Source organism: Biomphalaria glabrata, chromosome 11 (assembly GCF_947242115.1).
Source record: "Biomphalaria glabrata chromosome 11, xgBioGlab47.1, whole genome shotgun sequence".
Taxonomy (NCBI): Eukaryota; Metazoa; Mollusca; class Gastropoda; family Planorbidae; genus Biomphalaria; species Biomphalaria glabrata.
Window position 1 is genome coordinate 34,859,326 of NC_074721.1, and position 27,921 is coordinate 34,887,246.

At 32.1% G+C, this 27,921-nt stretch overlaps 2 protein-coding genes across 10 annotated transcripts; one reads left to right on the plus strand and one right to left on the minus strand.

The window, feature by feature from the left end:
- Positions 1–1,542: 1,542 nt before the first annotated feature.
- LOC106072830 (WD repeat-containing protein 37-like) lies at positions 1,543–14,207 on the minus strand. Of its 3 annotated transcripts, none has more exons than XM_056003794.1 (13): positions 14,001–14,207; positions 12,490–12,909; positions 12,042–12,112; positions 11,320–11,430; positions 8,696–8,881; positions 8,127–8,311; positions 7,477–7,537; positions 6,560–6,745; positions 5,543–5,681; positions 5,200–5,334; positions 4,449–4,563; positions 3,591–3,724; positions 1,543–3,350 (listed from the first exon to the last, which is right to left on the minus strand). In XM_056003794.1, the coding sequence occupies exons 2-12, from the start codon at positions 12,864–12,866 to the stop codon at positions 3,602–3,604; spliced, it is 1,689 nt and encodes a 562-aa protein (XP_055859769.1). In that variant the 5' UTR covers positions 12,867–12,909; positions 14,001–14,207; the 3' UTR covers positions 1,543–3,350; positions 3,591–3,601. The 3 variants fall into 3 exon arrangements, with proteins under 3 accessions (XP_055859769.1, XP_055859767.1, XP_055859768.1); XM_056003792.1 differs by having other exon boundaries at positions 12,490–12,914; XM_056003793.1 differs by lacking the exon at positions 14,001–14,207 and adding an exon at positions 13,945–13,971 and having other exon boundaries at positions 12,490–12,914.
- LOC106072839 (ataxin-7-like protein 3) lies at positions 14,179–27,891 on the plus strand. Of its 7 annotated transcripts, none has more exons than XM_056003799.1 (13): positions 14,179–14,198; positions 17,616–17,680; positions 18,533–18,648; positions 19,358–19,374; positions 19,790–19,973; positions 20,783–20,874; positions 21,429–21,500; positions 22,112–22,189; positions 23,196–23,221; positions 23,331–23,374; positions 24,419–24,487; positions 24,669–24,799; positions 25,867–27,891. In XM_056003799.1, the coding sequence occupies exons 2-13, from the start codon at positions 17,633–17,635 to the stop codon at positions 26,028–26,030; spliced, it is 1,041 nt and encodes a 346-aa protein (XP_055859774.1). In that variant the 5' UTR covers positions 14,179–14,198; positions 17,616–17,632; the 3' UTR covers positions 26,031–27,891. The 7 variants fall into 7 exon arrangements, with proteins under 7 accessions (XP_055859774.1, XP_055859770.1, XP_055859772.1 ...); XM_056003795.1 differs by lacking the exon at positions 14,179–14,198 and adding an exon at positions 15,634–15,734; XM_056003797.1 differs by lacking the exon at positions 14,179–14,198 and adding an exon at positions 15,648–15,781.
- The last annotated feature ends 30 nt before the right edge of the window (positions 27,892–27,921 follow it).

Consider the following 27,921-nt stretch of genomic DNA (forward strand, 5'->3'; position numbering starts at 1 on the left):
ATATATCTATGAACAACAGATTTATATGGCAATGTCTTTCATAGCTGTGAGCAACAGATGTATATGGAAATGTCTTCTACAGCTGTGAACAACAGATATATATATATATGGCAATATCTTGGATTGCGAAGATTAAGGATGAGTGCATTGTTTCACATGGCCATGCAAACCCAGTTGTGAGAACATCAGATACTTGTAGCTTTTAAATCAAAGTTTCCATTTCCTAATTTGGCTGCTGACAAAGGCTATAGAGCCCAGTCTGACCCAAGGCTATCGAGCCTAGTCTGACCCAAGGCTATAGAGCCCAGTCTGAATTTAAGCTTTATATAATATCCCTGCTTACTTTTATAAGTAGTTTGGTACAATTATCCTAATGAAAATAAAAACATAATAAGAAGAATTATTTGTTTCTTTTTTTTTTTTTTTTTTAATGTGCAACTTAATGAAAAGTCAAAACTACACAGAAAGAAGTGCCCAAATTTTAAAAAAGGAAATTCAGGAAATCATTTATAAAAACCTTGAAATGATAACAAGAAACATCATCTAGACCTAAGCATATTACATATTTACTTAAAATGATATAGACCATTCAATCATAATGATATACTAAGTGGGCAATAATACAATAATCTGGGACACAAAATTTAAAAATGAAATTAAATTACAATTTTATAACATAATAGCAATGTAAGTGATGGAAATTTAAAGCTCATTGACTACACTGGAACAAGAAAAGTCCATAGTATAGGTGTCACCAGATTTAGGACATACAATGGAACAAAAATTATACAGAATGACTATAGTTACAAAGAAGTATTTTTATAATTCTTCTTTACCACAGCTCTATAAAGTCTTCTATATTAAAAGACTAGTAGACTAGAAGTAAGGATTGTTTTTATACACAATGACTATTATAGCAAAGCATTTTCTTTATAAATACTGTACAATGAATAAGATAGCCTGGTCTAGTAGCTTTTACTGCTAGTGTTCAGTAGTCTTATGTGGATAGATGTAGCAGCATTGCTATATACTAAGTTCATGGGTCATGCTAATTACAAAAGGTCAAAGTTCATCAGCTAATGCCTTTAATATTGAGACTTTCTTGAGGGATAAATGTTGTTTCCAAGCAGATTATTTCTTTCATCAACCGATGCTAGAAACAAAATGTTAACAAGCCTCAAATGATAGCCAAATAAACAGAGACTGATTACTTCATATATTCTTCAGAGATCCATGCGCTTCTTGTGCCTGCTTTTTTCCTTTAAATATTGTGGGTTGCAGACCTGTTAAGTACACAGACCAAAGATTTGCAACTCACTCCTCATCGACCTCCAAACTGTAATCAAACTGTAATTCACTACATTCAAGAAGAACATTACCAATTTCCAGTTCAATACTTTTCAATTAGTTTGCCTTTTGAACTATTGTTTTGTTTCTCAATCTCTCATAGTACCTTAAATTACACTATGTTTGTTAACTTTGCTGTATATTGAATTATTATTTTTCTACATAATGCAAAGTAAGCAGACAATAAATACATAGAAAAAAAAAAAACAACTACTCAATTCAGCCTGTTAATTTATTAAACTAATTTCTAAAGAGCCTAAATATATCTGAGATATTCCTTTTCCTATTATGTGCTTTACTAAACCAATCTGTAAATATTGAGCATTATGTGATACAACCATCTTGTTAAATGGTCTATGTGAGCGAGGGTGTTCAATGAGGCAGATGACTCTCAAGTTGAACACATGTGAGTGATGATTTCATTACGACCACAATATATAATCCCAGCCATTAATAAGATCCTATTCGATGGTTTTTAAAGCCAAGCATTTCAAGATCATCTGTCACATCAATACTTTAGATTTATTTTATACAGATGTTTGTATTTCAACATAAAGTAAGAATAGTTACTTCAATATAAAGCATTGTAGCTGTGTACAGATCAAAATATCGTATGGAATCATTAGCCAGAAAACTTAAAACAAGTTTCAATAACTATAAGAAAAAAACCTGTAACAAAACTGTGTGGGTGCACTAAAGGAAGGAAGTGTGTGTCTGCTGGACAAAGGGAAGGGAGGAGTTAGTGCCTACTGCTAGTAAAATAAAATTGTAATAATTCCAACCAAAGCCAAAAGCAATACCAAGATTTTTTCTTATCTCCTTATTACTTGTACATAGACAGTTCGTGAGTTCACACATGTATTCCATCGAAAACAAAAATACAGTTCATATAGCACAACAGCTCAGCATTGCTAAAAGCAATCCTGCTATATGTACAGAAAACAAGATCAAACGTTTTAAATGATACAAGAAGGGAGATAAAATAACATTTTCTATTCATTATCACAATTGATTTCATATCTCCTCTTATGGACACAGAGAATATGTTTTACAGCACAGTATCAAAGTACTGTAGTTTTCATATGCAACACTTATCAAGATGTCAAAGTACTTCAGTCTTATTATACAAAACATATATCAAGATGTCAAAAGTACTTCAGTCTTATTATACAAAACATAATATCAAGATGTCAAAGTACTTCAGTCTTTCTTATACAAAACATATCAAGATGTCAAAGTACTCCAGCCTTCTTATACAAAATATATATCAAGATGTCAAAGTACTTCAGTCTTATTATACAAAACATATCAAGATGTCAAAGTATTTCAGTGTCTTCCTATACAAAACATATCAAGACATCCAATTAATAGAAAAAACAAAAAATAGGCAAATTAAACAATAAAAAATAAAACATTATCATCAAACATTAGGTAAAGAATACGTTTATAATGTACACAAGTTAGTCACAGCCTTGGATATTGAGTGTTTCAATTAATAGTTGTTTTTTTTAATATTGTATGTATCCCCACTGTACAGATTATTGCACTAATACATTCCTAAAGTTAAATAACTGTTAAAACCTGAAGTAGGCTATACATCGACAGAAAAATAAAACTTATGGATATTTATAGTTGAAGCTTTCTAATTCAAATTTGTTCATTGATGTTAGTAAATACAAAATAAAATTTTTTGACAAAACTATCTATGTATTTAGGTTAACACAAAAATAGTTATGCAGGAACAGAAAGAATAAGGGATATTTTTCTTCATGATCAAACTTTCTATGGTAACCTTTAACTGAGTCTCATTACTTCAATGTTCATCAAAATGTGGTTAAAACTTCTCCGAACTGTATCAGTAACTTTTTAGAGCTGCATAAATCAATTCCACGCTGAGCCATTCGCCAGCACTGATGCATTTAGAATTGTTTTGCACAAAATATTTTCCTTGCAGCAAAGATTTTCCATCAATAATAGTCATGCTATCTTTAACACAAACATATCTGTAAAAATGAATTGAAGATAATTTTCTTTTAGAATTTATGACAAAGAAAAGCCTCTTACTTCAATCCTTACTGAAAAATTTAAACTAGTACGTCAACTGGTCACATTATGATGACATTTTGAAAACAATTCTACTAAGAAAATGGCAGGAAAAAAAAGTATGAAGAAATTTATTTAAATAAAAATGCAATACCTAACTGCTTTGATAGAAATAAGTTAAAAGCTAACTTGATACTTACCTAGGTAAGTTTTATTCCTTTACAAAGTTATTGATCATCCAGCCCAGGACTTGACGATCAAACCCACAGGAGAACAGGTTACAAGTAGGGTTGCCTTCTGCCCATGCTACAGAACACACCATCCTGGCATGACCCTGGATTTAGGGAAAAGTAGAAATCACATTAGCACCACATGCTGAGTGAAAATATATATGTGTATTATGTCAATGAAAGGTAGGTAGGAATGTTCATCAGAGTTTGAGTATGTTCATCAGATAATATTTATAAAAACTATAAATAAAACAAAACTAATACATGCATAGATAAAACATACTAAATTGACATTAGGATTTTTTATAAATTTCTTTCTTAGAAAAGTAAACAAAAAAATAATATAAAGTAAGAAAAAGAATCTAATCCAGGTTTGTTCCTATCTTTATAAAATGATACTTGAATGAGAAAGTACTAGTATAATAAAGTAAGATGTCTTTAAGACTTGGCCATATAGAGGGCAGATGAGAAAAGCTAGTAGCATATTATTTCCCTTACAGCCAAACATTATATTTCATTGTATTTCTTAGGTCATCATTGATGAGCCTTTGAAAAAATGTTATTTAGACAAAAAAAAAAAAGTAAAGTTAAGGAAGAAATATAAATAAATGCTTTGTTAACTAGCCTTTGGCATGTGGTGTAGCAGAGGTATAAAATCAATTATTACAATTCAAAAAAAAAATTGAATGAAGGAATGGACTTTTTATATTTACTAATATTTTACTAATATTTACTAATACCAAAAAATAAAGAAAATCTGGTTAAAAATAAAATATCCAATGTTAAAATAGTTTGTGAAGGTGTAAGTTTCTCTTATTCGATATTTACCTGAGTGTTAGTTCTGGGCAGTCTGCCGATACGAACACCATTGATGTCATACAGCCTAATGTTTCTGTTGTCATGTGGTATGGCGATGATATTCTGAGACTGTGACACTGACAGCCTAGGAGAAGAGAGAGAGAGAGCACAAAGTATAAGGACTGTGTTAGGAATTCATATGCTTGCTTAAAATGTGCATGTCTGTCCACCCCCACCCTATTATCTTACCAATACATGAACAATCCCTATCTCCGAAACCACCATGACATCAGATATACATCAGAGAATACCTAAGTGGTCTTGCTGATGGGCAGAACTCCCCTCCTGAGCTATTCAATTCAGTCATTGGCCTATTTTCACTGCCACAAAATTGACTAGCACTCTGCCTAAGTGAAAAGATTGGCTGGTCTATTCATCTTGCCAATATTTGTTAACCTATCGCAGGTGACCCATATAAACCTCTAAGTCCCAATTTCTTTAGCTATTTTTTGTCACCAAAGTATCTGTTTCCTAATTCTTAAATGTATGCTGGTTTATGGTATACTGTTAGACCACTTAGACCTAACATGGCCAAATCTAATTAAAGATTTTATACTGATGAAACTAAAAAAAAACCCAAATTAAAAAAAAACTTTTTACCATTCTAGGTTTTAAATAAAATGTCTGATGACACCATGTTCATAATTTGGTATTTTTCAAAAAAAAAATTAGACTCAACCCCCTACCCCACCCAAAATCAAATGGTACTATTGACGTATACCTATTGACTTCAGAGTCTGTTCTTATGGCTGCTATAGGAGATCGCATGTTTCTCATGTCCCACACTTTCACTGTGCGGTCATCACTTCCAGAAACAACTTTATCACCACTAGCAAACACAGATGATGTCACCTGTCTGAAAGAAGAGAACAAGGTTTCACATTTCTGCAAAGAATAGAATGGTCCCAACAATCAATGGCAAGTACAAAGTAAAGGATGATATTGTGTCCTTCCCAAACCACCATTTAATAGTAACTTTAAATAACAACGTAAATAACAATGTCCCACAGATGATGAAATAAAGAACAAAGTAAATGACAATATCACACAGATGATGAACTAACTGAGTGTGTCCTTGAAACACATTCACCAACATAGATGGCGCCCGGAAGTCCCACAGCCTGAATGTGGTATCCTTAGAAGAAGTCAACACAAGTCTCTGGCTCTGGTCTGCATGGACATCTGTCAATTCTTGATCATGACCTAAGGAAATTAATACAAGACAAATATATATATATAATATATATTAAAAGATTATTAACATAGCAATTTTATTATGCCACCTACAGTCCAATTTGGAGATTTACACTGACAATTATTAAGTTTATATATATTTTTTAAGCCAATAATGAATTGTTTAGTTAATGGAAGACAGAGTTCTGCAGAGTGGAGTTTAGAAGACATCATTTATAACACTAGATGACATGGTTTATAACACTACATGATATGGTTTATAACACTAGATGACATGGTTTATAACACTACATGACATGGTTTATAACACTAGATGACATGGTTTATAACACTACATGACATGGTTTATAACACTACATGACATGGTTTATAACACTACATGACATGGTTTATAACAATATATTTAAGCAGGCATATATCTCAAAATATGTTGAAATTTTGTTAACAATTTTAATTCTATACTGAAAAAGTATGAACATTACAGTCTAAGACTGATGTACAGTAGAACATTGTTTATCCAGACATCATTATCCAGAACATCAAATATCAGGACAGACTTTTTTTTGTTTTTGTTTAACAGTACAGTATCTAAGTGGTCTTGCTGATGTGCAGCGAAAGATCAGTGATTATTTCTCTCAATAATGGTAGGATAAAGTTATGTTTTCTTGTAGAGTTTAATTGAATTTCATGTTTATGTACGTCACAATTCACCCATTTGAATTTTCTTTATATTTTTGGTCAAATGGACCATTTATAACATTCTGCATTCAGTTATCTGGATGATGTATTATTCGGACAGACACATGTTCCCAATTAATCTGGATAATCGACCTCCTACTGAACTATAAATCTGATCTAAAGATTTCAAAATGCCACAATAGTTGTACCAGTTAATTGTGATATCATTTCCCTTGACTCTGCATCTGCTAATACTGCTGTCCTATCCCATGATGCAGTGATGACCTGAGTTCCTTGGTTCATCCAATCAGCTGCAGTCACAACTTCACTGTGATGCAAAAGTTCACAATGTGGATTTCTAATAATACTGGCATCATGTGAGAAATCACTCAAATCTAAGACAAGATAAAACTAGGTCAGATAAGAGTAGATTTTAAGACCTAAATTATTTCAATAAACTAAATTAGCAGAAATCATGGCATTTTGAGCATTGAAAACAAAAATTTAACCATCTGCTTCATTTTCAAAGTATTATAAAAATAATAGAAACAATCTAAGTAAAGGTCCCTTTCAGACCTTGCGATCCTTAGGGCAGATGATGTTATCATCATCTGTTTCCTTAGCTCATGGTTTACGAGCAGGATGTCATGTGGCCAGCACAATGACCAAACACCTTTACTTTCCCCAACTAAAGCCAGGTACCCATTAGAGTTGGGTGGACTCAGGGGTGCCCTAAAAATCCTGAAATTAAAAATATCAGTCTACACAGAGATTTGAACCCAGGACCCCAGGTTTGGAAGCCAAGTGCTTAACCACTCAGCCACCATGCCCCAAAAAATCTAAGCATGGCCCATAAATTGATAAAGAATGGAGAAAAAAATATTGGAGTTAAAATTTTCTTTTAATAAAAAAAAACCATAGTCCATAAGACAAAATTAGATTAAGAGTTTGAAAAATTGCCACAAAGTCAAAATGGAAAAAAATAGTGAAGCCCATATACCATGTAAAAATAAATGATGACCAGATAATACATTTCAAAAAAAATATTTTCATAAATAAGCTTCTCTAGAGGATATTATTGTATCAGAACACTTTGTCAAACTATAAAGGCACACTATTCACTTACCATCAGTACCATCTTCTCTACCAGAACTGTCCAAGTCATCTTCACCAGATGAGTGTGATTTCTGAAAGATGAAAGATTTAGTTACATTGTATATTAATTAGATGTTTCCTCCAGTTTGAACCACAACTTTTGAAACTATATTCTAGACTCCATAGAAATTTACTTTGTTTTCTCTAAGCCTTATCAGACTGAGGTTTCAATGTACAAGTTATCCTCCCATGAGGTATGGCTTTAGTTTTAGTGTTTAAATTGTTTTGCAATATTTCCATCACAACAAAGTGCTAAACAAACTGAGCCTATACAAATAATTAAGCTTCAATTCCATATTGTTATTCAAGTCAGGAAAGTAGAGTAGACCCAAGCTATCAGGGGCAGAAAAAGCTACATGAAAGATAAAGGGAGATAAAAGATGAAACTAAGTTAAGAAAGACAAGAAAGCAATGTAAAGAGGACTTCTCTTGAGGGGAATGAGACAAGATGAGAATATGACAGGGTGAACAAACGACTAGCTGATCATGCTGGTGGACAGAGGAGGGAAAGAATAGTGTGGACTGAAAGAATGGAGAGATGGGAACAAAGTATATGCAAACATGAAGAACAGTAATAAAACTCACTGAGTAGTGTATATTATTGATGCCAACAAAACTTACAGATGCATCGATGTGTGATAGCTGAGACAGGGGTGCACGCCAGATATGAGCTGACGCATCTCCAGAGGCTGTCAGGATCAGTTCTTGGTTGGGATGAAACCTAATGGAGTTCACTGATCCCTTGTGGCCAATATATTGTAACAAACATACCCCAGACTCGACAGAATATACTCGACTAGTGTGATCTGTTAAAACAACAACAACAATCAACTTCAGATTTCAACTTGGGGGAAGAATAAATGATAAATTGACTAATTTCAATAATGAAATCCTAAAAATATTTTGAGAAGACTTGAATTCATTTTTAGGTTAAAATAGTAAATAAAATTAGTAACAAAATGATATTATGTATTAAAAAAAAAAAAGGACATTTAATACAAATTGGTAGTTACAGGTTTTTGTTTTAGGTCAACAGTTAAGAAAATTTGTCACCAAGCAAAATATGGATGTCTCTTTAATGTTATGACTGTATGGCTATACACATTTATTTTAACAGAAAAGAATTAAAAATGTCTAATTTGACTAAAAATATCAAAAACAACTAATCACAAAGTATGATTTAAGTTTACCAGCTGATGCTGTGGCAATGACCTGCTGTGTGTGTGCCCTTGACACACTGACCTCCCATACACCATCACGATGTCCTCTGAACTGTCTAACAACAGTGTAAGCAGGATTTGGATTTCGAAAGCTAGAGACAAGTTTGCTTGTGGACTGCTTGTATGTAGTTTTGATTCGTTGGGATAACAGTGGCTCTAAAACAAATTGAGGATTTCATGAAAATTATAACTCCTCCATTGTAAAAATCTTAATCTACAGCACTCTGGTTACTAACAACTAAGTTTGTTAAGTAGTATTGAATAATCCCTGAGGATGGAGCTCAACAACCTAGTAAGCAAAACACACAGGAGAAAAAAACTCTGATTTTTAAACTTCCAATGCCTTTCTGTGCTAATCCATTTGGACTTAGGAAAATCAATTATAATGGTATTCCCATTAAACTGGTCCATGCAACATATTGCAAAGCTTTTCTTTGGACCACATCAGGAAGGTTGGGACTAGGACCATGACATTAGGAAAGCCATAACCCTTTCTTGAAGGTCCAAGAACATGCCCTTAATAGGAAACACTGAACACATACATTAGCTTTTGAAACAGAAGGAGTCCTAATCATCCTAATCAATCTGGTAGACATGTAAGTTAGACATATTGCTTTTACCAACAAAGTCAAGACCTAACAATGTCAAAATACCAACAAAGTCAACATGTAACCTTACAACTTCAATTTACCAACCAAGTCATTTACCCAATTGAGTAAAATAGATATGAGGACATTTTCTAATTCAAAATAAAAAGCAGTCTTTACATATCAATTCAAATCCATAGTTGGATGGCCAAGTATGACCTGACAGGAGACAATGGTAAATCACAGAATGCATGAGCTTATTGCATTTTTGGAAGAACTAAATATTTAATTTCAACCCCAGAAAGAAAATCTGTATGAGATCTCACATAGTTTAGTTGTTTGTTTTAGAAATAGTGTAAGCAATATTATTTACTTGAATCCAGCTTTGATAATCTTTCTAGTTTCACAATAACTACACACAACCGTTAATACCTGCTTCAAAGGTGCCCTAAACAAGTAGTACTATATGCAACAACATTAACTAAATCATTACAGTGATGGGAACAGACTTAAAAAATTTTTTTTAGGAAATTTTGTACCCCCCCCCCCTTTTAGAACTGGCCTGTTGCGGCGACTTAAAAAAAGATGTTGCTGAATTTTTTAAAATTATGTAGAATCATTTTATTTAATATTTTCTTTAATTAATGTTACATTACATAATAATTACACTGCATAAGCTTTACTGCTCACATGCACACAAAATGCATGCAAGGCACTATTGTTAGTATATATAGATGAGAGGAGAAAGCTTTCAAGCAGAGATGCTTTATATCTGGGTCCAGGCAGTCTGAGCATTCTATAATAGATAACTGCTTTTCTGGTATTGTAACAACTTCTCTCTCAAACAAATATAAAGAGTAAATGTGTTTGAAAATCAAAACATGCTTGAGTTTTGGAAATACTTCAAAAGTATGAGCTACACTTCCATTTGTTTTGATTGTTAAATTTTGTACAGGAGAAACTGTTTATTAAACTTTGTACAAGAAGTCCACCAAAAATGCTTTGAAAAGAAATTGAGAGAAAGCTGCTGAATCTCTGCTGAGTTCTTAAGCAAGACAAGCAAGAACAACCAGATGAGGAGCAATGCTTAGACTTAGAGAATATTTAGCAATAAAACTGCATAGTAAGGCTTCCTTATGTGACTCATGCAGATACAAGTTGTTTATAAGAAGTGGATCTCTACCACACTGGGCTTTTAAAGCATTAGTAGGGCCAAATGATTAGTTATTAGTTAGATATAGAAAAACTTTAATATATATTTCTCACCATAGATCTAGATCTATCTATATCTAGATCTACTTAAATCTAATAAGTTTGATCTACATCTCTAGTGGCTTAAGATCCAATATATTATTATTAGATCTATATTCTATTAGACTTATACTCAGTAACTCACTAAACTGACTTATAGTCATGTAAAGTAGGCCTACATCTATAAAATCTATATAGATAGAAGACGGCATGCACGGTTTAAATTATAAAAATTTAGGGGCCATCATAACAAAAGAACAAAAATTAATAGCCTCATAGGCAATAGCGGCCAGGCATCATGATACTCTGATACTTTTCAAAAGCTGGCAAGCAGCCTTGTTGAAGTCTAGACGCGCTAGATCTAGATAAACTAGATCAAAAGTATTCAAATTAAAGAAAATAAATATCTTATCTAGAATATATCTATCTACACTGAATCAAACTACTCTAGTCACTCAAGTGTAGACCAAGATCTAGACTTGAGACAATACAGTACCGATAATACGAGATTTAAAAAAAAAATAGAACTTAAAAAATGTGTCAAAAGACTGTATGTGCTCATATTCAAAACAAATCAAAAATCTTATTTCGCATTCTTCCGAAAATGGAAATATAATAAAATCATGATTTTTTTTTTCATTAAAAAAAGAATATTGGGAAAATTTCAAATTTTTTGGCTAGAAAATTGGATCAGAAGAAATTTTCGGAATTCTGAAAATTTTTTGGAAAATTCCCGTCACTGTCATTAACACAAACTTTTATTTTTGGTTCCATAATCTGTAGAATCTTGGGCTTCCAGAGGTACTTTCTCCACAGTGCCTGTCTCGCAGCCAAGTTTCTCTTGAGCTACGTCCAAACGTTCTTGCACTAGAAACAAACAAACAACAGGCAATACAACCATCACTGACTACACTTGGCCATGAGCAGCGAAAGTTAAGCAACAGTCAATGGAACAAATGATGTTAAATTTATTTCCTTTCCAAACAATTTATAATATATTAATATATAATAAAGAACTGTGAAGTAAAGTGAAATATGTATTATTTATTGACTTCCATTACATAAGATAGTGAATTGTGACAGGATTTGGAGTTTGGATTTCTAGCACATCTGCATAATTTAGGCCATGTCGAAACAATAATTCCTCAAGGATTACTTCTCCTATATAGATCAAGTGCTAAGAGTTACATAACTGAGGTATTAAAAAAACTCAAATAGTAAAAATTTTGATAATCTAATAATTAAGCCAAAGCTAATGTGATACAACTAGAAAAATAACAGCAAAAGAGAAAAAAAAAAATATTCTGTACATCAATTTGGGCTACAGATACAGGCTATTCAAATCAATAAAGAAACTTTTGCATAAATTCAACTAAAATGATACTATGTATTATATTTATTATAATTATTTTGTAACCAGATGCAACTTTACAAAACAACAGAAAATTATTTTTAAAAAATTAATGGAGTATACTTACATATTAAATTTGAAGCATAAAGATACTCAAATTCTTTTTCTATTTGTGAAAATAACAGATGTAGCCTGTCTCTGAAAAATGTTGGAAAATGCTAAAACTTATAAGTTCAAATAAAAATAACAATTATTGAAGGTTATTACAATGATTTGAGATCCCTTTACAATACATCAAAGGACATGGCTTTATAACTAAAAGTTACATAATTATAACCTTAAATGACATATATATATATATATATATATATATATATATATATATACAACACATAGGAAACTGCCAAAAATTATTTTTCATTCATTTAAATTTAATAAAAAGAAAACTTTCTCCAGACGACACCTTTCTTTTAACATTTGCAAACAAAAAGTACTGTCATCAAGATCTCTAGCAAATATATATTATTATTAACTATGAATACATTGAAAAAGCCAACAAAACAGAAGTTACATACCGCAGCTGAGTGGGTAATACTCCTTCCAGGTCAAGTTCCTCTCTCAGCTTACTACCTGCTGGAGTTAAAGAGCCCCTGGAACTGTCAGTGTGACTACGGTGGCGCCGCATGACTCTTGGGCCCTTGGTCTTCTGCAGTACAGCAGCCTGTTTATATGTATTCAGATCTTTTCCTCCACTTGACATTACTTTGGTGTAGTTGCTGTCCTTACTTGCACCTGAAGAAGTTTTGTCCTTCCCAGTACTCCCTGAGAGTTTAAATGTGTTCTCTTTTGTGACGTTGGGCAACGCCTTGAGGCCACTGCTGTCTTTGTTAGAGCTTAATGATGTTTTATGTGCAGAGCTGTCCTTACCTCCTGGAAGGGGCTCCAATGGCATTGCAGGGAGTTTATAGATGTTTTACTATTTAACTTTTGATGGTCTATACTGACAATAAAAACAAAGAAAACCTGTGACAAACAACTCTAGCACAGGACATTGGGTTAGAGGGTTGTTAAGGCAAGTTTATAGATGTTTTACTATTTAACTTTTGATGGTCTATACTGACAATAAAAACAAAGAAAACCTGTGACAAACAACTAGAGCACAGGACATTGGGTTAGAGGGTTGTTAAGGCAAGTTTATAGATGTTTTACTATTTAACTTTTGATGGTCTATACTGACAATAAAAACAAAGAAAACCTGTGACAAACAACTTTAGCACAGGACATTATTGGGTTAGAGGGTTGTTAAGGCAAGTTTATAGATGTTTTACTATTTAACTTTTGATGGTCTATACTGACAATAAAAACAAAGAAAACCTGTGACAAACAACTCTAGCACAGGACATTGGGTTAGAGTTAGACTGTTAGAGGGTTGATAAGGCAAGGTCACTAATGCTGAAGGCAATAATTAGGTTAAAATAGGATGCCCTAATTTTTAATCAGAGAGTAATTAAAGTTTAATGATTAGATATTCTAGATCTACGCTCAAACTGCTACAGTCAGTACAGAACAGTCTACTAGATCTAAAAATACTATATTAGATATATACTACATAAATTTGCTAATTTACAGATCTATCATTCATTATCTACTAGTATAGACTTAGAGTAATATAGAATATAGTTACTATAGACAGTATCTATATATAGAGTATAGTAAAATCTAGAATCTAGATCTATATTAATTATTAATTAATGAAATGTAATATTTAATGCTGTCTATCATGACAAATCATGTGGCTATGAGAGTATGAGATAATATCTGAAAATGTGAAATGATCATAGATCTACATTTTTTTTTTTTACAGACTATCTATCATGAGTCTATGCCTCTATGGCATAGATCTATATGCCATGGTTACACTATGACTATGGTAAAACTTTACTAAGACTACTAGATCTACTAATAAGAGTAAGTTACTAGATCTAGATCTTATATTTATATTAAACTATTATTTTGTATTCATCACTTACTAAACCTTAGCCTTAGCCCAAAATCATGAAAATCACAACTGACAACTGTCACTGACCTAAGTCCTAAGTTTAAAATAAAGATTGATTGTAGCACTAGCAGTAAAAATCTGTCTAGATCTAGTCTAGTATTTGATCTAGATATCTACTACTCAAGAATCTAGATCTAGTTAGAATATCTTATAGATTAGATTCGAGACTAGACTAGACTCTAGATCTAGATCTAAAATGTGTTGGATTCAATTCGGAATATCAGGGTAGATCTCTAGTCTAGATGATAGATCTAGCTTAGTAGCTACTCCATTTTTTTTTTCATTAAAACCCAGATTATGGATCTTTGATAAGATCTCCCCCCCCCCTTTTTTTTTCTCCTTCCCATAACTAGTGGTTCTAAAATATATATGCTACCCAACAACATACTTTTTGGCTTTTGTATATTGAGTGGAACAGTCAGCATTACAATAACAATCACGTTACAATGCACACTTTTTTGGTAACCTCTAAAGTCTAAACCCTCATTCTCATACCACAAACTTTTAGCTAGGCCGACCCACATTTGTGTGTATGCATCCTTCATATTAACACATCATACCCTTCTTTGAATCATCCGTTGCATAGAATCCTAGCATATATCATTATATGGATTTTTAATTTTTTATTTGGAATAGAGACCTACTTGTATGTCTAGATCTAGTCATTTTAAAATTGTGCTGCACAGTATCATTAGGTAGAGTCTTTATTATACATTTCCATATTTTCTCCCCCCCCCCCCCCCAAGGTTTTCATACTTGCAGATAGGCCTATATATATGGTTTCGTGTTCTTTGTAAAAACATACAATTCTTAATCACACTGATCTAGGACATATCCCTCACATTCACTCTGAGAAGTATCTAGATCTAAAGGAGAATTAGATCTAGATCTTTGTAAATATACATAGCTAAAAAAAAAAATATTAAAAAACTGGAGCAAAAGAAAGTCATGCACCTAAATAGTGTTAATAAGTGCTCTTAATATAACTTTGTACTTTAGACATATTTAGTAGATCGTCTTTAAAAATTACGAATAAAAAATGGTAAATTTAACAGCTGTGAGAGAGAGATTTTGATGGTGGAAAAAGGCTTATATATATGTTCTATATTAGGCTTAATTTAAGTATAATTGCAGGTTAAATTTTCGTAATTTATCATCTATGAGTGGGAAAATTAGTGATTATCAGTCAGTGAGTCTTATCATATCTTATGAAATGCAGTCGTTACTTAAAAAAAAAAGATGATGATCACGTACCTATGCGTCAATCATTGTAACTATAAGTATTAATTAACATATACAAAACATATTACATAATCAATGTTGCCCACCCCTGATCTAGATCTATATTTTCTAGTCTAGAATGACTAAATCTAGATCTAGTACTAGACTAGATAAAATTGACTTGATCTAGATTAAAATCTAGATTATTCTAGATTTAAATAAAAATTCTAAATGGTAACAGTAATTTTAAAAAAGAATAAACTGAAAACATTTTGAAAAAATATTAGACTGAATAGACTCAAATTAGATCTAAATCTAGAATCTAAAAAATGACAATAATTTGATTAAATTGTAATTTTGAAATGTAAATAATGTGGGAACCACTGCATAACTGCAAGAACATTTAATATCTATCTATATATATGTAAGTGACTAATGTTTTTGTTTGTATTAAGATGGCGTAGGGAAGTGACGAAAGTTTCTAATAAAACTTGGATCTGGATATCCGATATATACAAACAATTCTCAGACCGTGCCATTGTTATTTGTATGATTGTTATTTTTTACAACCACAAGAATCTATATTAGTATGTTAGGTCTAACAGTTTTGTTTTGAGATAGAAATTTTTAATTCTAGATAGGGTATTAGAGTATTAGACTAGATCTAGATTCTAGATCTATCTATTGTAATACCGTATATAAACGTAATACGCTAAATAAACTAAATCAGGCTAATCAGGCAGGTCAGGACAGTCAGGTTAATTAACTTAATAATAATACCGACGTCTAAAAACTACTTTACTACTAACTTTTAAACTTAGTAACCTAAGTCCTAAGTAACTAGTCATTACTAGTCTACACTATCACTAGAACTATTACATTAGATGATAAGTAGATCTACTAGATCTAGAATTCTAGATATATCTAGATCTAGTATCGTAACTATTAAACTTAAACTATCATCTAGATCTAGTTATTCTAGTACTAACATAACACTAATAAAACAGTGTTACACTACACCTACAGTCTAACCAGTCCAGTTACTTGAGTTACCAGTCTTACTACTATCAGTGACTATAACTAAGACTAAATACTAAAATAGTAAATTATACTAGAACTCTAGTAACTAGATCTAGACTTAGTACTTAGTCTTACAGGTAAAATTTTTACCGTCTTACACACTTACTTGTAAACACTTACACACTACTTACAGTTACTGAGTCTTACTCTTACAGTTACAGTTACAGTCTTACTCTTAGTCTAGACTGGTCACTCTAGAGTAGAGGTAGAGTGCTAAAAGTCTAGGACTCTAAATTAGTATTTATTTTTACTAAATTTTTAGACTGATTAGATCTAGATTAGATCTAGTTACTTTTAACTTTTAATTTTAGTAGTTAGTTAGAGTCAATCATCAATGACTAGTCTAGTGTCTCTCTATATTGTAGTATATATATTATTTTGTATTATTATATATTAGTGTTTAATCATAATCTGTTTTATTAATCATAATTAATTTAATGATTTTTATTTACTAATGATTTAAAATGAATCATCCAGGAAAACCAAGGCAATGACTTCTACTACAGAGTTTAAGTCATTGATTAACATGTAATACATGACTATGAATAGAGTCTAGATTGATACTTGGAATATGATGAGATGCTAGGATTATCTTCTTTAATTATCTTCTTTTTGAAGTTACATCTGTAATAAGATAAGATAATGTTAATTTTGCTATTTATTAGTAGATCTAGTACAACTATTGAACATTGGTACCTACGACCCCCTAGAGAAGTAGGGCACTTGCCCTTTGGACACTTGATCAAAGGGAAGGACTTCTGTTAGGCCAGGCTCATACCGGATAACAATCAGTTCATTGAAAACTTATGATATAAACAATCATACACCGACCATGTTACTGCATGTAATACCTACTAATACTAATAATTAATAATAACATCATCAGCTGGCCAAATAATGCAACTATGTCAGTTACACAAGATACACCCAATTGCTCTGCTCATGTCTATATTGCACGAAGGGAGGTATTGTGTTTGTTGATAGTTTGTACTTCAGGCCTTCTGATATTTGCGCTGAAAATATTGAAACCTGCCATTTAAAAAAAACAACAACATGGATACATTATCTATGAAAAACAAGATGACCCATGGGTGGACCTTTCAGGGGCTGCATTTGATTTTGCAATACAGATCATTTAACAAAGTTGAGTTATCTGGAACAAAGAGCTCTGTGCTACTTTGCTCATGAAAATAAAAATTTAAAAAAGATAATATATATATATATTTTTTTAACAATTGCCATTGATAATAGTGTTACCATAATTTTGCTAAAAACAAACCTGATATAGCATGTTATCTTTAAATTACTATGTCATGTTTCTTTTTACTATCCTACTGGCAGGCAGTTGAAAAGTCACAATGGTCGAAGCTGATTTCAGCCATAGTGAATTAGACCCAGATATGAAAGTGAGTAAAAAGTCTCTAGCCAGGTTACTCAGGACCTATAACCACAAATTGTAATTTCTTGCGCAATAAAAGGTTTTGATTTTAAAGTTCATTAGCTTTTTCTTTCTTCTGGCCTTTTGAACTATTGACTTTAAAAATGGATGAACTGAAATTGACTGACCCTAGTTGCCTGAATATTTGAAGATGATATTTTATAGTGATTTTAAAAGTAAAGTTCTCCTTTCTGACCTTGCGATAGGGCAGAAGATGTAAAGGTCATCTATTTCTGTGGCCTACGGTTAACAAGGGTGTCATGTGGCCAGCACAATGACCAACCCCCTTTACTTTTCCCCTTCTTATGTCAGTTACTCTTTATAGCTGAGTGTACTCAGAGGTACCCAAAGATCCTGAAATTAAAAATCCCAATCTTTACTAGGATTTGAACCTGAGACTCTGGTATGGAAGCCAAGTGCTTTACCCCTCTGCCACTGCACCTCCTAAAGTGATTTTACATTTCTGTTATTCTTTCTAAATACATGGCTGTAGAAAGACTACAGCACTCAAACGCAAAACTGCAGATCTATCTTTATTTTGATTCTTGATATAGGCATAGGTTTTATGGATATACTTTTATCTACATTCATTGTGCAAATCTCAGGAGCAGGGTCATTGTGCTGGTCACATAATACTCTCAATAACCAGTGTGGCCGCATTGGTCACAGAGATCACTAGTGAATTTTATAAACTAACCTTGTTCTATAGATCTTTCAGAGTGTAATTTGTTAATTAGAAAATAATTATTTTTGTGATATAATATGAACTGCATTTAGCAATGATTGAAAATTATACACACATACTTATTTGGATGAATAGGATTCCCTTGATGCACTTGTGGAAGAGCTGATTGATGAAGTCTCACTGGGCTTATGTTTTGAGATTCACCGCTCCTGTAAGATTGGATCATTCTTTCTCAATGGTTTTGATGATACGTAAGTCATACTTTTCTTTTTTAAGATTTGAGTTTGTTTTTGTTTTGTGAGTTTCAGATGTTCCTAGCCTAAACCTCCTGCAGGATGGCAAAAAAATGGCTGTGGGTAGGGTTTAAACTAAGGACCATCAAACTGACAGAATAAACATATTAATCAACCAGGCATTAACTGTAATGGGCATATAAAAAAAAATAATTTTTGTTCACAAAGTATTAGATTAAATTAGATTATAGTTTTTGTTAAATTGTTGAAAGGGCATTAATACAGTTTTTGTTCACAAAGTATTAGATTAAATATAGATTATAGTTTTGTTAAATTTTTGAAAGGGCATTAATACAATTATAGTATAGTTCTCAGTTAATTAAATATTTTTGTATAGGTTAAAATAGTCTAAAAGATGGAATAGCAGCACAAGAAGATCAAGCATGAACTATAAATCTTAGTATTAGCAACACTAACTAGCTGTAGTAAAGTCCTAGTAAAAAAAAATCTCTTGGTAATAACATCCACAAAATGTTTAAATCCACTACAAGCATCTAGTCTTTATTTCTCTCTATTGTATTTTTCATGTTAGACAAAATCATTAACTTTGTTTCAGAAATAGCTCAAAACAGCATTATTATATTTAGTTTTATAGAGTGTGTTATGAATCATTACATATTCAATACTTGCTTGTAATGTTGTGTATTTTATTGTTTTCTTTCTCTAGATCTGATACAGAATATGGTGAGTGTGATTTTATCTCTGAAGTTTATGGTCATTGAATTCTCAATTACCTATTAAAACCTAAAGCACAACATAAATAATGGCATTTACTTATTCAGATATTTCCTCTACCATATAGTACAACATAGTTATGTTAAAATATGAGTTTATTTTTGATCAGTTATCAGTTTACCTCAAGTTTACCTTTAGTTTAGGGGAGAAAAATATTAAGTTGTAGTTTAAAGACCTGGAGTTCTTGGAAAAAAGCAACACTTTTTTTTATTATTATTTCTTTGTGATTTGTAAAATGAACTTCAGATAATTGTTGAACAGCAGAATTGCATCATTTCTCAGTGAACTGCTGATAATTTTAACTATTTCCAAATGTTTGAAAAAAAGTTTACCCTGTAATTGTTATGCTTGAAATAAAATGTAGCTCCATTGAATGCAGCTCTAGTGGACAGACCAGGGGTGGATGTTCTAGGGCAAGTTCCTTCAAAGAAAAACTATGAATGCATTTGCCCCAACTGTCAGCGTCACTTAGCAGCCTCTAGATTTGCTCCACATCTGGAGAAATGCATGGGGATGGGGCGAAACTCCTCAAGGATAGCAAGTCGAAGGTAAATAATTTAAGTACTTTGCTGTAATGTAGAAAAATTAATTCTGAAGCAAGCATTAATCAGTAATTATGTGTATGTTTCTAATTCTAGTTTTGAGGGTGTTTTTTTTTTAAGTATATTATACTTTCAGTGTGTTGGTCAACACTGTTGTAAATAGTTCTTAGAGAAGTACATAAATAGCTTATGTTACGTAGATTGGTTTTAGCTCCTTCAGTCTGTTATGCTCTCAACACACATTGAGTCTTGTTGAACACTGCTGTATCTTGAGTAGAGTGTTGACTGTTAAAGTGGAGGTAACAACTAAGTCCAACTAACCAACTGAACTCAGGTGAAAGTCCAACAATGAAATGAGACAATCAAAGGTGTTGATGATTAAAACATTTACTCCGGTAATGAAGGCAATCAGTCTATGTCGTGGCTGTCACTAACCAGATAAGTCCAACAACTTCTCAATTAACAAAACCTTACTGTCTCCAAAGTCGCTAACATCAGTGTTTTTATTCCGTAAACCAATCTTTGTCTTTGGTTTTTTTTTTTTTACGATGTTATTAGTTAGGCTATTCTAGTTTACAATAAAGAATTAGGCCCATAAAGTTAAGATTCATTTTGTTTTATTTATCTCGGGTTAGGTTTTATATTACAACAGTGTCATAACCTCCACCTGAACATAGTCAACACTCTACTCAAGACACAGGAAAGAAGTGTCCAACAGTCTACATTATGTTAGCTAACGTAGCTGTATACATTTAAATCTTATTATTATATAATAATATTTTAAAAACATATATATACTTTTTGTTCCTCTCAAGAATCGCAAATAATCAGAAACAGGGAAGTGATGAAAGTGGTCAGGATGATGAAAATGATAATGATTGGAATTATTCATCAGAACCAAAACGAAGTAAGGTTTTGTTCTATAATGGTAGCCATAATAATGTCCCATTCCTACACCCTGGTCTCTTAGTGAGATGATTTGTTAATAAGTACATTTATTCTGAAAGGAAAATAAAAATATCCAACTTTGGCTTTCTCTTTTTTTCTGATTGACGTCATCAGCATAATAAGCTGCATAATTTCAATGTCAGCTAGGCTTTAATGCTATTCTTTCCATCTGCGCCACCAACTGTGAAACATCCAGTTTTGTTAAACGCAATTCTAAGCCATTTCTTAAGTGAAAGGAGCCCTTTTTTTTTTTAAGAAAAAAGGTATCATACTTATCTGTACAATAATTAATAGTGACACTCCAGCTGTAATACCTAGATAAATCCAAATCTAAGGATGTCTATAATTTTAAACCTAAATTTAACCTAAACTCCAATACTTAATCTTAAAAAAATAAACTTAAACTAACCCTTGATCTGTTCATCTTGAAACTAACCCTTAACTTTCGTACTACAGTATTTAATATTCTCTTAACCACTTCCTAAAGAATGCCAATTTTTCATTTGTTCCTAGTAAAAAGGCTAAAAAAGGACAAAGTAAACAATTCTCCAAGAAATAGAAAGTTTTCAAAGCTTAGGAATGGAGGTTAGTACACTGGCACACTTCTTTCATACTTTTCTATTATATATATGTTGTCATTGTTTTGACACCACAATAGGGCTAACTGTGTGCGATCAGCTGACACATATGAAACAGGTTAGCAATACAGATTAGCGTGCTGTGTTGATGGACAAGGGACAATACTGGTATTAATTTTACACCATGTTATGTGATTTAAGCCTTCTGAGGGACTAGAGACAGGGTGTATATGACAGTTCAGATCAGCACTGTGAGTCAGTCTGGGTACACTGAATCCTTGACTTAACCAGTATGAATTCAGGATGAGATAGAGACATTATTATTTAGTACACAGTACAGTGATGTTCAGTAAAGCATTTGTAGTTAGTGTATCGTATTGCCACTTGTGTAGTATAGGCTGTTATTTATTAGTTACTAAAGTACCACATTATTTTGGAACTCTGTTTTCAAGTTCTTGAGTTAGATGTATTGTGTTGGGCAATGTTTACAGAAGGCCTGTTTAGAGAGAAACGTAACATTATTTATATTTATATATAACATCTAATAATCATAGCTGTATTAATTGTCTATAAATATATTTAGAATTTATTGAACCTAATTTGACTATTGAAATTCAGGCTCATCTCAAGACTTGGCATCTGCTGACACTAGTGAGAATGCAGATTCAGCTCCCTTTTATGAAAGCATGAGAATAGGTGAGCTCACAAACTGGAATGAATGTGGATGTTGATGAAATTCACATGGTTCAGTTCACCAATATACTAACTTGAATCTTCTAAACTTTATTGTCTTGTATCTTTCAACTCAAACACTAATCTTAACTTTTTTTTATCTTTCAACCCACACAGGATTATCTTCTTTTTAGAATGTTCTTCTGTCATGTATAAGATAACCAACCTTTATTTCTACTATCTTGTATCTTTCAACACACACTTATCTATACTGTCTTGTATCTTTCAATGTGTCTGAAAGGGGGTGGGACTTATTTCCTAGCTTTGAATGTAAGAAAAAGTTATGCAAATTATGCTTATAACTTCTGTTTCAAAGACTTTTGAAGTCTATCCAGATTCCTTGTCTGCTTTCAAAGAAAGTCAAGCGTCACTTAAAATTTGGGTCTGAGGGTTTGTCTACTGATAATTTCAGAATTAGCTCTGCTGATTTATGTATGTCAGCTGGTACAGCAACATGCAATTTATACTTTTCTTGATCCAAATGCTCACAGATACTAAAAGAATATCTTTCAAGTCTATATGGAAAAGGAAATTATTTTATTCAGTCTTCATTCAAGAAGTTAGAGCAGTATTTCTCAAACTTTTTCCTTTATGGAACACTTCCCACATTCTGATTATTTAGTGGAACACTTTGCACATTCTGATTATTTAGTGGAACACTTTGCACATTCTGATTATTTAGTGGAACACTTTGCACATTCTGATTATTTAGTGGAACACTTCACACTTTCTGATTATTTAGTGGAACACTTTGCTTTTTTTTTTAGAGACAGTTAGTCACGTGGTGGCCTCTTAGTTAATTATATTCCAGTAGTTTGTGGAACACCTATTCAGATCTCTTGCGGAACACAGTTTGGGAAACACAGAGTTAGAAAAATTGACACATCTTGATCATCTTTGTAAATGATAGGCTGCTATGTAATATAAATATTAATCTGAAAATAAAATTATGATTCTTTTTTTTTTTCAGAAGAGAGAAAAGCACTTCTGCTTTCTGTAAGTAACACAATGTTAACATTTTAAAATCAAATTATTTACACTCGATTTAAAAAAAAAAAAGAAAGGAAATTTCTAACTTGGTTTAATCGCACTTGTATCTCCACAGAGTTGTGGAGTCATATCTGAGCATACAAAAAGAATGTGTACCAGGTAATAGATGTTTGCACAGTGTATAACTGACAATAACATAATTGATGGACTGTGTTTGACCTTGTCTCAACTAGTTGCTTTATGTAATTGTTTTTCTTGCTAACACATGGGCATTCCATGACCTGTATGATGACTGTCTATGAGTTCCTTATGTCATAATTGATTCTAGATATTCAGATAGTCATGTTAGCTATTTTTTGTTGGTTGATGAGATTTGTGGCCGTGGAAAAGCCACCAATGGAATTGTACAGACTGTCAATGTTAAAACCTCAAAAACAAATAAAAACTCTTTTAAAAATCTGATTGGATTTCACTATAGCCTACATTATGTAAAAGTAGGTACAACTATTATTTATTCTTGAGAATACATCATTTATTATTGCTGAAAGTGACTATCAATTCTACCATCTCTCTATTCTCGTTTTAAAAATTCTGCAATAGCCTGCAGCTGACAAGCAGCACCTTGTGCATATTTTGATGGGTCCTGCATTTTTTGGTTACTACAGATGGTTGTATTTTAAATGTACTTTTGTAAAGAAAGATAGGTTTGTGGTAATTGATAGTTTTAGTTCATAGGTTCTCGTATTGATTGTTTATCTATGACTTTTTTTTTGTTCTTTATTGTTACAATTACTAGCAAAATAGGTCTTTTTAGTGACATATGTCGAATTTTAATTTCACTCTCATGAAAGCTTCTTTAAAGATACTTTTTCTCAAAGAATTTCTTTAACACTAAGAATATGTGTCAATATATATATATATATATATATATATATATATATATATATATATATATATATATATATATATATATATATATATATATATATATATAGTTATTCCATTAAGATTCAATGACGACCACTTCTGTCAACCAGAAAACTGAGGGCTTTGCACTCCACTTCTGTGTCTCCTGATGTGAATAGAGTGGCCTTTATGAGCCTGTATTGTTTTAGCTCGAGCGTGTGTGTGGATATTCTTGTTATAATAATAACAATAGCACAGTATTGTACTCAACTCTTATTGTATTGTTTTGTTGTCTAGGACAGGTAAATGTGTACAGCATACAGATGAACAGAGAAGACAAGTTAGACAACTTCTGCTTAGACAGAGGTAGATACAAACTTTTATTTATAAAACAACAAAACAATATTAACATAATAAAGATGTTCTTTCAGCTGATAACTTAAGATGCCCTGTTTGCCATTGAATTCTTGATGATGTTGTTAACATAAATTTAAAGTAATAAATGTGAAGATGATGACACATGGGATGATGATTTTTATTTTGTCAGCAGGGCCCATGACCTGGAAGATATCCATATAGACATTGATACGTATGATGATGCCGAGAGTCAGTCACTAAGAGAATCTCTCCAGTGGGAAGCAGCCTCCTCTCCTGCCGACTCAACGTCAACAAATAACAGTATGATTTAATATATTTTGTTAAAATTTTTGTTTTTTTAGACATACCAATAGTAAAAATCATTTTAAAACAAGCTGTCATAGGATAATTTGTTTAATGCACACAAGTTGTAGATGGCCCATGCTAGTCAGTTTATCTCATACATTGCATTAAACACTTTTATCACATACACTGCAGTGACCATGAGTAGTCCTTTAATAGACCAGATTTTGCAGGAAAAAAAAAGTTCACTTGTTTAGTAACCTTTTTGGAATGACTATGTCCCAGCTGTTGTAATAATATTTATGTATATAGCTACATCATGTGTATTTAATGCATGAGTAATAAAAAAAAAAGAAAAAGAATGAAATGAAATAACAAGGCAGAAGAATAATGTTTTAGGATACAGAAACAAAACGTTTGAAGGCTGCTTCTATGAACTAATGACTAGTAACAACATCCCAGAATAATGTTTTCAAAATATCTTTATGTATACATACTTTCAACCCAAGTGCCCAACTTTGGTAGTGGTTGCACCTATTTAGAGCATTAAGAAGTTTATAAGAAAATAAAATATTCAATATCATATACTTTTCAAGATAAGGCTATCCATGCACATTTGTTTTTACCTTCTTGGTTTAGAAATAGTCAAATAGTCACAGGTACTAATTAAAAATACTGGATATGGCTACAGAGCCCAAAGACTAGTGTCTGAGTTCTAGTTCTGCATTTGAGTACAGTCCAATGAGACACATGAGATAAGTTAACTTGTGCTGGGCCACAAAGCTCAAGTTCCTGCAATTTAGTGCTGTCTAATGGAATTGTGGGATAGTTGAGATAGTCTGCAATTGATATGTGGTGATTATTTGAGAATTTTTGTGTGTTCTACCAGTTTTTGACATGTTTTGAGTAATGTAAAAATGGTTGGGTTAGGCCCTTTTCTTTCATTGTTAGCCAGACAATAGGTAAACTGTATTACGCTTGCCAAAAAAGGTGAAATTAAATCAGTAGGAAATTTTCCCTTAATAGAATTTTCAAATAAAAGTTGTAATCTGCATGTTATGTTGAATGATGTCATCTTCCATCAGGTACAACTGGTCCAGTCAATGCAGGCACATCACAGAAAAGAAAGCAGCGATCCACTAAATCTAGTAAGACTAAGAAGTCAAAGTTGGCCAAGCAGAGTGTGTCCAGTTCTAGCAGTGCAGGAAGCAACAAGGAGCAATCCCAGCATACACTCTTTGATTTCTAATTAACAACTAGGCTAACTTTGTGATAATCCTTTTAGGACATTTAATCAGACTAGAAAGACTCCAATGCTTGTGTAATCCATAGTTACATGTTTGTCTGTACCCACATATACCACTGAGGGGAAGAAAGTAGGGACAGGACTAAATGATCCTTCATTTTATTACAAATATTATTTAATTACAAAAGCTAATTTCTAATGTACAAAAAAATACAACTAATTTTTTGGGGTTCATTTTGTAACACTATTTGACATTGTACAATAGTTAACCTTGTGTTCCCAAGACTTCTGGAGATAACCTGGAAGGAAATCATCAGAGTAGGTAACCCCTTAGTTTTCTTCCTGCAACTTCTGTAACTCTGAGTTGGTGCCAACCAATTTTTTTTTAATTTCTGAAGATCATGCCAGAAAGTTGAAGAAAGAGATTATGAATCCTAAGAAGTTGATGAAATCTTTATAAAGAGTCCAGGAGAATTGAGAGTAATCTTTGACGCATCCATTAGTTCTAAAAACATGTATGGAGTTATCAATAGTTTTAAAGTATGTTAAAATTTATCATTGAGTCACCTAGAAATTTGTTCTATTTCTAATTGTTTATTGTGAGTGTATGTACGATAGCTTTTTATGCTGTACGCTAGTGTGTGTTATTTATATATTGATGGTTTCATTTTCTCTAAACATGTTTTATTTTTTTTTCCCTGTCCATTGTTTTAAAAAAAAAGTTTGGAATTCAAAAGTTTTGTACTGCTGAACTGCTTTGAGGTGAACTTTGTATTGTATTTGGTAACACAAATTAAATATACAATGAGACGCAGCCTTAAAAGTTGTCCCTAACTCTACCTAAGCACTTTTCAATCTATTCCTGTTCTGCGTCACTGGGCTTTGCATTTCACTCCCCTCATTTCTAATCCATTGTGGCTTTGCCACTGAATTATATAGGCCATATATATATACAGGGCCAGATTTAGGTATGGGGAGGCCTCTACACTCTTTTGAAAGATTTAATAAAGATCCACTTATGAATACAAAAAAATATTTACATCTAAAAGCGTGCTATATTTTTAGAAGAAATAAATAGACTACTTGTAAATTTAATTTCTTTTTTTTTATATTTAATATGCATATTTTAGTTATAAAAATGTGTACGAGTTGGTGGAGGGTATTGCCCTTAGTTGGCACACTGCCATAAATCCGAAGCTGTACTAGTACTTACATATTCCGAGCATGCTTTAACTACAAGCGGATACTTCTTTACCATGACATTGTTGCCACCCAATGTAAAGTTTTAGCGTTAGAAATAAGGAAGAAAAAAAACTTTATCTGACCCCTCGAAATTCTAATATATATTTTTCTCCTTTGTGGAGGCCCTGGGGCTGTAACCCCGCCTGCCCTCCCTTAAATCCAGCCCTATGTATACATAATCAAGATTTTAATGTACATGATAGTTTTGCCCTGATTTAGAAAAACAACAACTGATTAATAACGTGTACAAATTATTTTAAAATAATTTCTAAAATTTTCAAAATATCCCCATGCTCAACTAGAGTCAATATGATCACTGTTGTTTTCCTTAGAATACTCATGTTATAACATAGCTTGAATCCTACTCACAGAAAATGCTTTTTCTGTTAAAAAAGAACCTTTACAAGACAATCATTCATTAAAATTTTAAAAATAAAAAAAAATGTATTTAAATATCTGTGATGAGATCAAATGACATTTATGTATTTCATATGTTGTTTATGTCTTTGTTTCCTGTGACTTAGACCAACCATTTCAGTTTGTTATTTTCACTAACAATTTATTGTATTCGGATTGTTCAAGTTCTAAGTGATATTTATTAAATGACAAAAAATTTCCAGAAGTGTTTATTTGTGTGTGTGTTTAGATGGAA

Bases quoted from the DNA above. Each gene is read 5' to 3' on its own strand.
- LOC106072830 (XM_056003794.1), bottom strand. From the start codon at position 12,866: ATGCCATTGGAGCCCCTTCCAGGAGGTAAGGACAGCTCTGCACATAAA. The intron at 8,312-8,695 runs GTAAACTTAAAT...TTGTTTTAACAG, and splicing joins CATTGCCACAGCATCAGCTG to ATCACACTAGTCGAGTATAT. The intron at 7,538-8,126 runs GTAAGTTTTGTT...TTCATCTTTCAG, and splicing joins TATCACACATCGATGCATCT to AAATCACACTCATCTGGTGA.
- LOC106072839 (XM_056003799.1), top strand. From the start codon at position 17,633: ATGGTCGAAGCTGATTTCAGCCATAGTGAATTAGACCCAGATATGAAA. The intron at 17,681-18,532 runs GTGAGTAAAAAG...TTGGATGAATAG, and splicing joins AATTAGACCCAGATATGAAA to GATTCCCTTGATGCACTTGT. The intron at 23,222-23,330 runs GTAAGTAACACA...GTATCTCCACAG, and splicing joins GAAAAGCACTTCTGCTTTCT to AGTTGTGGAGTCATATCTGA.